The sequence below is a fragment of the Manduca sexta genome, chromosome 9 (genome assembly GCF_014839805.1).
Source record: "Manduca sexta isolate Smith_Timp_Sample1 chromosome 9, JHU_Msex_v1.0, whole genome shotgun sequence".
Classification (NCBI taxonomy): Eukaryota; Metazoa; Arthropoda; class Insecta; order Lepidoptera; family Sphingidae; genus Manduca; species Manduca sexta.
In genome coordinates, this window is record NC_051123.1 from 5,023,017 (window position 1) to 5,032,727 (window position 9,711).

At 34.7% G+C, this 9,711-nt stretch overlaps 2 protein-coding genes across 3 annotated transcripts in view; one reads left to right on the plus strand and one right to left on the minus strand.

The window, feature by feature from the left end:
* The window catches only part of LOC115447470 (Fanconi anemia group J protein), a gene marked incomplete at its 5' end in the record, with an annotated part of 25,028 nt that extends 22,556 nt beyond the window's left edge, over positions 1-2,472 (minus strand). For both annotated transcript variants that reach the window (XM_037436951.1, XM_037436950.1), the window contains 2 exon segments: positions 736-850; positions 2,374-2,472. In XM_037436951.1, the coding sequence (XP_037292848.1) occupies positions 736-850; positions 2,374-2,472 (214 nt within the window).
* Positions 2,473-3,059: 587 nt separating this feature from the next.
* Positions 3,060-6,293, plus strand: LOC119188871 (fatty acid-binding protein, heart-like). Its single transcript, XM_037436955.1, has 4 exons — positions 3,060-3,193; positions 4,076-4,245; positions 4,572-4,682; positions 5,233-6,293. The coding sequence occupies exons 1-4, from the start codon at positions 3,121-3,123 to the stop codon at positions 5,290-5,292; spliced, it is 414 nt and encodes a 137-aa protein (XP_037292852.1). The 5' UTR covers positions 3,060-3,120; the 3' UTR covers positions 5,293-6,293.
* Positions 6,294-9,711: the final 3,418 nt, after the last annotated feature.

The following is a 9,711-nucleotide window of genomic DNA, read 5'->3' on the forward strand; positions in this document are numbered from 1 at the left end:
GGAAAAGTTAAATAAAAGAAAAGCCTATTATAACTAATACAACTTGGTAAAATGTCTTATTCTACTATAGTATTTTCAAGGATCAAAAACGTTAGTCATTTTTGTCTGTCATTGTAGAGAGATTGTTTTTTTTTTATATTTTACGTTAGTCACCCTTTATATTTTTGTCTGTCATTGAAGATAGAATTTTTTTCCTATATTTCGATAGTTTTTACTAACATCTTGTTTACATTTTTTCTTGCAGCATTATAAATGTTTCCCTTTATATTTTTGTTTAAGTTTGAAGACTATACGATATATCAAGTTTATATAGTTTTGCTGAGGAACTTGGTTACGTTAGACTGGCTGGTGTTAGGATATATTTTGTATCCGCATGGATAGCGACCACTGTACACAAGGTGTTAAAACTCGCCATAGTGGCCCACGTAAGTGGCGCGTTCCGGGATCAGCTGGTGTATATCCGGTCCAAACAGGCCGGCATAATTATGCCAGTCGACATTTTATCTGGACCCCATTCGCTTACCATCAGTTGCAGTCAGGTCACTGCTAAGCCCGTACAAAAAGTCTTCTATCATAACAATTGAAACTATTATAATCAAATCACCAAGTCGCAAAATATGTAATAATGTATAGAAACTAGAGCAACCTGTATATAAAAATAAATTATGAACAGAAGCTAGAGCATCCTTTATATAAAAATAAAAATGTATTAACAATAGTAGTTGTAAAACGTACCGTTTCGGCGGAGAGGTCTCGTCATTTGACTCAAGCTTTAGCGGTGAACTTGAGGTTGATTCGCCCGAAGTGTTCATTCGTTGCTTTTTATGAATTTTCACCTCATTATTTTCATCTGAAAATATATAGGACAGAAGGAGGGATTAATATTATAAATCGAATGTAGTTTCGTCAGTATGTCATTTAATGCTAGACTACTGATTCGATGTTGATAATATTTTATAAGGGGTAAGTTTGAGTTGCAAAACAAGGTCATAGGCTTCTTATTTATTATTCATATTTATTTACAGTTAGTAAGCTAACAGTTAACCTCAAACACTTACTTACAAATTTATTGTCACAAATGGGTCACCGGCCGAAGCCCCAAGCGAAAGCTGATTAAAATAAATAATATTTTATGTACATAAAACTATTGGGATTCGATTATCGGTTTAGATATTCCGATTATATTCAACCACCCTGTAGATAATGGAAAACTGTTCATATAGGGTTCCGGCAATACGCATTTCGCTGTGAGCCCGTTTACATCTAGTTATTCTGTCCGACACAATGCTCACACAGGATTAAAAACGGTCCCAAATACTGGTTGTCGACCTTATATGTCGACTACACTAGACCTACTATTAGTTAAAATGCATTTTGTTATACCAGGATAAAACAAATATTTAAAAAAAAAAAAATTCAAAACAAGTATTTTGTAGGAAATCATGAGCCAGAATTCTAAGGCTACTGCGCAAAGGAAAGTATACGTTGATTAGCCTCTTGCGGTACAGCATAATTTAGACTACCCTCATTCACATACAGCGGAAATTCGCAAACCGTCAATTTTCCACACAAAAAATGGCAGAATATTAAAAAGGCCCGCTGATTTTATATAGGTACAACACATTTTTCAAAAAAGTATACATGTATTTGAGTAGAAAGTTGTAGGCTTTCAACATTAGCGGTTGATTCAAGATGGCGGCACGGCATGACAATGACGCCATTACCGGGATTACGCGGGCTTGGCGTAACTCAAGCCGCGCGTGGCCTCCCTTCGCTCAGCTAATGAAACTATTGAAATGGACTCCTTTACAATGTCACAGCGAGCACTTCATCGTAACCGCGCACGCTTCACGTCACTTCTATGTGCAAATGGTAGATATTTTTCGCTTTTTATGTACATTTTTTTTACTAATGATGTCCCGTTCTAATGAGCGCTGCGCTGCGACTTCCCCGGTTTTAGTTAGTGTTGCCACACTCTATTCATAAGAATCATGTTCACATTCGGTTCCTTTTGTGGGAAATGCTCTTGGAGGCAGACGACGTATGTATGCGCAGTTCATCCTCCGACGATGTCAAAATACGCATAACTATATATTATGATATTCTAAAGTTTACCGACAGATTTTTAAATAGAAACATTATTTGTAAACAAAATATTCTACGCAACTTTACTCATACCTGTATTATTTATAAGAGATCAAAAATTTTTTTTAGGAAATATTATCAGAAATAGTATATTTCACAGTTAAGTTGAAATTTTGTTTATCAAAAAAAAGACAAAAATTAAAACGCATTTAAAGACTGAACATCTTGCTATTTGTGTGTGCAATATAAGTTTTATTTTAAACAAAACATCAAGGCTATTGCGTTTACCTTCGAAGCTGTCCTGCAGCGGTTTATCTCTTTTATCGCCGTAGTTTAGTAGATCCCAGTCACCTTTCTCCCCTGGCTTGTCGTATATGCTTTTCTCACCTGCGGACAAATATATTGGTTAAATTGAATAACTTATTCACCAGGATATTTTTTTATAAAAAATATTAGTCTTCAGGTATTTTTTGCGGATAAATTCACTGGAGAAGCAGTAATAATGAAGGTCTAAATTTCCAAAGCAATTTCCTTGGGGGGACTGGTTGGCTGGTTGGACACAATTTACTTTGCTGGTTTTCGCTTACCGACGGGTTGCTATGTACTAGCAATGTACATGTGACTTGCATGTTCTGGTATTAAACAGTTTAAGTATTTTTCTCATTTTATTTGCGCTAACATATGGTAATTCTTACCTTTTATTCCCTAAAATTGTGTCTCTTACTTCGGTCTCGGAGCGCAATTTTTCCCACAATCAACAGAAACTTGCGTATATTATACGGGACTATGACTATCATATTCGTAATTTTAAACCCAATTATAAAAAATAGTTTTATTAAATTAGCAAGTTGGTTCCCATGTGCATTTAACCATTGTTTTGTTAAATCGCCATAAACCACGTAACATAGTAATTTCGATAAAAATTATGAATGTGAAGGTGTATTTTTTATCAAATGTCACGACTGATAACGCTGTCACACACGTAACTGATAACGGATACAGCTGAACGCAGTACGCTCGAACCGACCGCGAATAATGGAACCGTATCTGAACAAGAAATACGTGCTCGTTAATTCGAAACATTTTGAAGATTACCTCACGTATATAGGTACGTTTGGTACAAAAATTTATCTTTATGACTCCTATTAGTAAATATTTTTATCAGTGGTTGACCTAGCATTTCGTCTCTGCACAATTATTTTATAATGATAATGACTTATTTTTAATTATCTAAGTTTTATCTAACAATTTAATACATAAATAGAGAATTAGAGCTTTATGAGTAATAAGGGTTCACTGACATTCATACACAGTCTGTTTATAACTTATATGATGAACTTTTATAATTGAAAATTCTGACTTATATTGTTGATTAAGATTGTTTATTTTTATTAAGGTAAAAGAGGTAGGTAATTGATTAGAAATATCATGAACTGTCAAAGGTATGTTGCCTTATTTTTTGTAGTAGAAAAAAGCCCACAAGCAGATAGTTGGTTTAATGGTATATCATCATGTAGGCTCATAAACTCAACACCAGATACATCTCAACTCTGCTGTTGACTTTTGGGGAGAGTAATATTTGAGCTTCCGCTATCAAGTTTTGGTCGCTTGTAAACAGTTTTAAGATGTCGCTTCGAGCTGAGGTGGAGGTTCAGTGTAATTGGTATTAATTATGTAGCAGGATGACCAGTGTAATGCAATAAAATGACGCACTCGAAAATCTCAAGTTCGGATGCCGTTACTACTTCATGCAAATTGTTATGTTAATCATCAAATAAGCGACCATATGTCATTAAGTTTAAAAAGTTATAACTTAGTCCTATGTCTTAAGGTTGATAACACCCTGAGTTCGCTTAATCAAACGCCAACATAATTGTTGCCACACGACTCTCAGACAAATGCATACAATAAGGTTTAATACCTTTATTTATTACATTTCATTTCTAGGCTCATTCAAATGCATACAATAAATGTTGCGTTTTATTTCTAGGCGTGGGATATTTCGCAAAGAAGATAGCGCTCAATCTGAAACCCGTGCAGTGTTTGACCCTTAACGAAGACGGTACGCACACATTCGATTTCGTATCTCCCATCACTAGTTCATCAGTGACGTTCAAATCTGGAGAGGAATTCGACGAAGTGAAACCCGACGGTGTGAAGGTATCTAACTATTTTTAATTTGTCTACATATTAGTGGCAAGGCGTCCATACAATCTGATTCCTACCGGCATCCCTTTTAGGTTTATTTACGTTTGTCATAGTTTTTGTTTTCTGTTAAATAAGCCTCGATTTGTTATCGAAAACATTTTATTGCTTCGGGTTACCTTTTAAAAATGTTCACCCTTAGCCACTGCTACACACGTATTATAATATCACGCCTTGTTTTCTTATCAGAGGTGCATCACATCAAAATTTCGCTATAAAATTTGAAAAAGAATTTTATTTTATTCAATTACAATCGGGAATTAACTAGTTAAACGTTTCAGGTGAAATCGACCATCACATTAGACGGCAATAAGATGACACACGTGCAAGTAGAAGGCAACGGAAGGATCTCGAAACACGTCCGAGAATTCTTTCACGACAAACTTATAGTAGTAAGTACTTTTTGTATTTAAATCATACTTACTTACTTACTTATCTGTTACCTTTTCTAAAGATCCAAAGGCAACGGAAGTACATCTGATTTTAAGACCCTATATAATTTTTGTAGTTTTTGTAAGCTATGTATAATATTCATACTCATAAACAATCCAATTGATATTTTATGAATTACATTCAATGGATTTTAACGGAATTTAAAAAAAATACATAACACAGTGTTAGGATATGGACGTCAATAAAACAGGTTCTTCTCTTGATTCACCTTTATATTTCTATTATAACTTCTACTTACACAAAATCACTAGTCATCCATCTTGTACATTTTTAACCATAGAACATAGATAATTCCATAGCCAACACCATCATTCCTAATAACATTTTTCTTAGACAGCAAACGCGGGAAATACAAAATCACCATTTCAACACACAGTTAACTTACTAAAGATCTGTTAGTATCAAACACAACCACTGAACTGAAGCCGAAATTATCTATGTCTAGAAAAGCTTTTTAACGTTTTCTTTATAACATTTTTTTTATTGCAGACCACGACGGCTCCGGGCTTGGACAAGGCTGTGATTAGAGAATTTAAAGTAATGGAATAATTACACTTAATAGTATTATTGATCAATTTCATTTCAACACGCTTATGCGTTTATAATTGTATTCTAAATTCAAAATTCTGATCATATACTTACTTATTTATAAACTTGTTTTAGCGTTATGAGGTGGTTAAGAATTGCTTAAATAGCTAGTTTAAACTATATTAAGAGGCAAGGTGGCGGGTTTTGACTTAAAACTGATCTAGTAAATTTGTGTTTTAACTAAGCATAGCTTTGTGAAGTTTTTATAAGTAAGTCTGATAAAATACAGGAATTAATGTATAGGTATAATATCAAGTAGTGTTTTGGACAAAACGCGACGATTTGAAACGCGGAATAAATATTATGAAAAGGTGGACAAAGATTATTACGATTATTTTCGTGTAACAGTTTGTTTGTTTGAACGCGATCTCAGGAACTACTAAACCAATTTTGATTTATTTTCCCTAATAATAAGCTACATTACTCGTGAGTGCTAAAGGCTACTTTTTATTCCGACAAAATATAAAGAAAAACATTTTCACGGGGGCGGAACCGCGAGCAAAAGCTAGTATATATTACATTACTAATAACTATGTTAATGTATAATAGTTTAATACTATTTATTTATATTTGAATACTTAATCCCATGTGCCACACACCTGCCTTTATTTTGTGTACCAAGAATTGATTCTGAGAAGGCCTAAGGCACAAAGTCCACCTGTACAATGTACATCCTTATGTTTGTACAAATAAATATAAAACATGATACAGATTAAATTCATTTTTAATCGCCTGCCAACATAATGTAACCACATAAGTAGCTGTATATTTCAAATCACTTCAATGCCTTTCTTTTTATTTTTGTGAGGAAAAAATAATCTTCCTGAGAATAGAAATTTGCATTGATTTGAAATTAAGAAACTGTTTAGTTAGAATGTGGGTGCATATGCATATATCATCTATACAATCTCAAAAGAAAATCCTAAATTGATATGATAATAAAAAGTGTTTGTTAAGATCTATACGGGATTTTTATTTTAATTACATAAACACATACTGTACTCCTTTCCATGTGTTTATTTCTATCGTTTATTTACGTCTTTATTTCAACATAGAATTTCAATCTATACATATATAAAAGAAAGTGGTGTTAGTTACACTATTTATAACTCAAGAACGGATGAACCGATTTGGCTGAAAATTGGTGGGGAGGTAGCTTAGAACTAGGAGACGGACATAGATACTTCTTATGACGTTCCCACGGGAACGGGACGTGACATAAGACGTGGTATAATAAAGCAAAATTTGGTATGGAGATAGTATAAGACCCTGGGAAGGTTATAGGCTACTATCCCGGGAAATTATATAGTGGGACTTTTATCCCGGAAAACTCGTTCACGCGAGCGAAGCCGCGAGCAAAAGCTAGTTTGTAATAAAAAGAATCCATACCGTCGCTTGTAATGCTAATTGACTTTTTTAACTAGTTTAAAAAAACGTAGAAAAACGTGCTGATTGAAACTTAGTGTCGTAAAAAATGTCGCTTAAATCTTTCAACCGTCGATACATAAACAAGAGTTGGCTTTCATGTATTATTTAAGAAATTGTGAACACCTAGGACACATTATCAAGTTTGATGATACTCTACATTACATTAAAGAAACGTTAGTTGAATATTGTATTTCCCGACGGATATTCCGTTTGATAACCCGCATTAAAACATAGAATTATTAAAGACCAGCGCTCGGCATTCTGGCCACTATTAAAGCATCGTTTTGTATAATCAAATTTTGCGAACCTCATCCCATATCGACTTTCACTTAATACCCAGGCCCTTACCGTGGGCTAACAAGCGAGAACATTCTCTCCGGGGCACTTTCCAAAACACGATTCCCTATTCCATTAGACCCTCTCGAAGTTATCTCGCGTTATTTACAGCGCCTGACCGTGCCGTCTTATGTAGTCGACCCTTATGTGTCGGCCCCCCTGTCTGTATATAAGTGAGCATCGTGGCCCCTGTGTTTATGGTAGTAGGGGTGAGTTTAGCTTGCCGGTCGGCCGGGGTAGGTGTGGGGTGTCACGGTGTCGTCGCCATGGCAACCCGGCGCCCGGACGCCGGATCCCAACGCCCGCAGTGTCGGCCGCCGCGCCCGCGCCCCGCCGCACAAGTGACACGCGCTGCGAAAAAGCACAACCACCCTGTGTGGCGGGTGGCCGTGCTTTCAGCTAACATAGGATATTATTTTAACTATTTTTTATTTAGCTAACATGTTTATAAAACAAGTTCTAATCGCACTGAAAACAATATCTTAAGATAATTAAAATTTATTAAATTTTAATTAAAGGTCCGATTATTGAACGTTAAATAAGTGTCTTTGAACTCTAAGGAACTACATACTAGAAAATAAGATTTTTGACATAATCTATATAAATAAAAATCAGTTGCCACGTGTACACGTATGTGCATCACTTAAGAACAGCTCGACCGGTTAGATTTTCTTTTTTGTTGTGTTCCTTATTATCAACACAAGTATTATATTATAAAAAACGTTTTCAAAGAATTTGGGTCATATTTTTTGGTATGATTTTTTTTTGTACATGCTATCTTGAAAGTCCGAACCGATTTCATTAAAAAAATTGTGAGAGTTTAGTTAACTTCAGCTTAAATCATAGGCTAATTTTGAACCTGATAGGTGGTGTTGTTGTCGAGACATATGAAAGGTAATTTATATAAAATACCGTCTATGGCGGGACAGACTGCCGGGCTCACTATAATAGAATATTTTACATTACATTTTATTGCTTTAATGCGTACATTTTACACATTAGGACAAATAAAAAGTTAGTTTTAAACCTTGAAAAACTTAACAAATGTTTGAATCATCAGCTAACGTTTATGGAATTTATATTTTTTTGGTAGGCACCGAGTCATAATGATTGAGCCGATGTGTTGTTGCTGCATGGAAATTTCGCTGATGCCAGTAGAGCGACGGCCTTATAGCGTGGCTCTACTATTTAAGAATATAGTAAAATGCGAGAAATGCACTATTTAATAATATTAAAGTAACTATGTGTTTCGCTCATTTAAACCAAACTGAAATAGGAAGGCGATGTCTATTAAATTGATTTCTTATGGCGTTTTCACATATCTATCAGCTTTCATATATGCCATCTGCTTGTAAAATATTGAGTAAAACATCAGCTTATATTGATACAAATCTACAAAAACAAAATTTACATAATAGTCGTGTTCAATAATTTGTCCACGACATTCCGCAGAAAAACAAATAGCGTGTCACCCTACCACCCACCCTCAGTCCGGGTCGATGTCGACGGGGTAGGGGGATCGCACCTTTTGTTTAGGACCACCCCCCTTCCCCCCCTGTTCATTTACTCGCGTCCCGCTCTCAATGTTGTTTGCAAACGGTTTAGGTGCCTAAATGTAGAGGGAAATGTCGCGATTTCACTTTTTGTTTGCCTCCGTGCCATATGGGAAGTATTTGGGGTAGGTACGGGTTAGGGTATTTGTATATCTGCTTTCTTTTTTATGACAGTATTTGGGGATAAGAAAGGAAAATGTAAATAAATGAGACTACAAAATCTGAGTATAAAAAAATCTAATATTGATGTAGAATCTGTTGCAATTATCAAAATAATTAATTTGTAACACCTTAATATATGATAATTTTAGTTGTTTTTTTTTTGATCTGGCCACACTGAATAAATAAATGCTTATAATTTCCTTTCAAACCAAGCTAACGTGTTTTATTTTAGGATCGTGGGAAGTGCAAACACCAAATTATTGATTGCTTTTTTTCTTCATAAACTAGACTACACTAGTATAAGATTTAATGATAGTATGATTTAATCTGAACGGATTTTATCTTCGATTTTAAGGATTTTCATTAATACCCACATAACATTACCTTTTGTTGTTTTCGTGTTCAAATCTTTTCTAAGTATAAATAAAATCGTTACATTAGCAAACCCGTTAAATCAAAATAACTCGTGCGTGAGGTTTCAAGATGACTTATAAAGTCACCAAGAAGAAATATTAAAGAAACTTGCGTAAAGTTCAAAACAGTAAGTAAATAATCGAAATTTTGCAATAAGTTTATTAATTGTTACACAGTTCATTAACCTGGCAGAAAGGAACTTAGCGTACGCACTCGAGTATGAATTCTATTTCCGTGCAATAAAGTGTCAGTTTTCCTGTTTAGTACTTACTAAGCACAACTTATATGTCCGTTTTCACATACATTACTTAGCGCTTTGCTATGATAGTAAGTCTGTTTCTCAGTACTTTCAGAATGACACTATAGGCAAAGGGGTGCTGTGATTGGCTAATATTGTCATTCACCTTTGTTTTAATTGGCGTTCAGATAATTTAAGCTGAACAAGATAAAAGAAATATATGAAACTGCCGTCACTTCGTTTACGGTC

Excerpts from the sequence above, each read along its gene's own strand:
- LOC119188871 (XM_037436955.1), top strand. The coding sequence starts at position 3,121 with ATGGAACCGTATCTGAACAAGAAATACGTGCTCGTTAATTCGAAACAT. Across the intron at positions 3,194-4,075 it reads AGATTACCTCACGTATATAG|GCGTGGGATATTTCGCAAAG; the intron begins GTACGTTTGGTA and ends TTTTATTTCTAG. Across the intron at positions 4,683-5,232 it reads TTCACGACAAACTTATAGTA|ACCACGACGGCTCCGGGCTT; the intron begins GTAAGTACTTTT and ends TTTTTATTGCAG.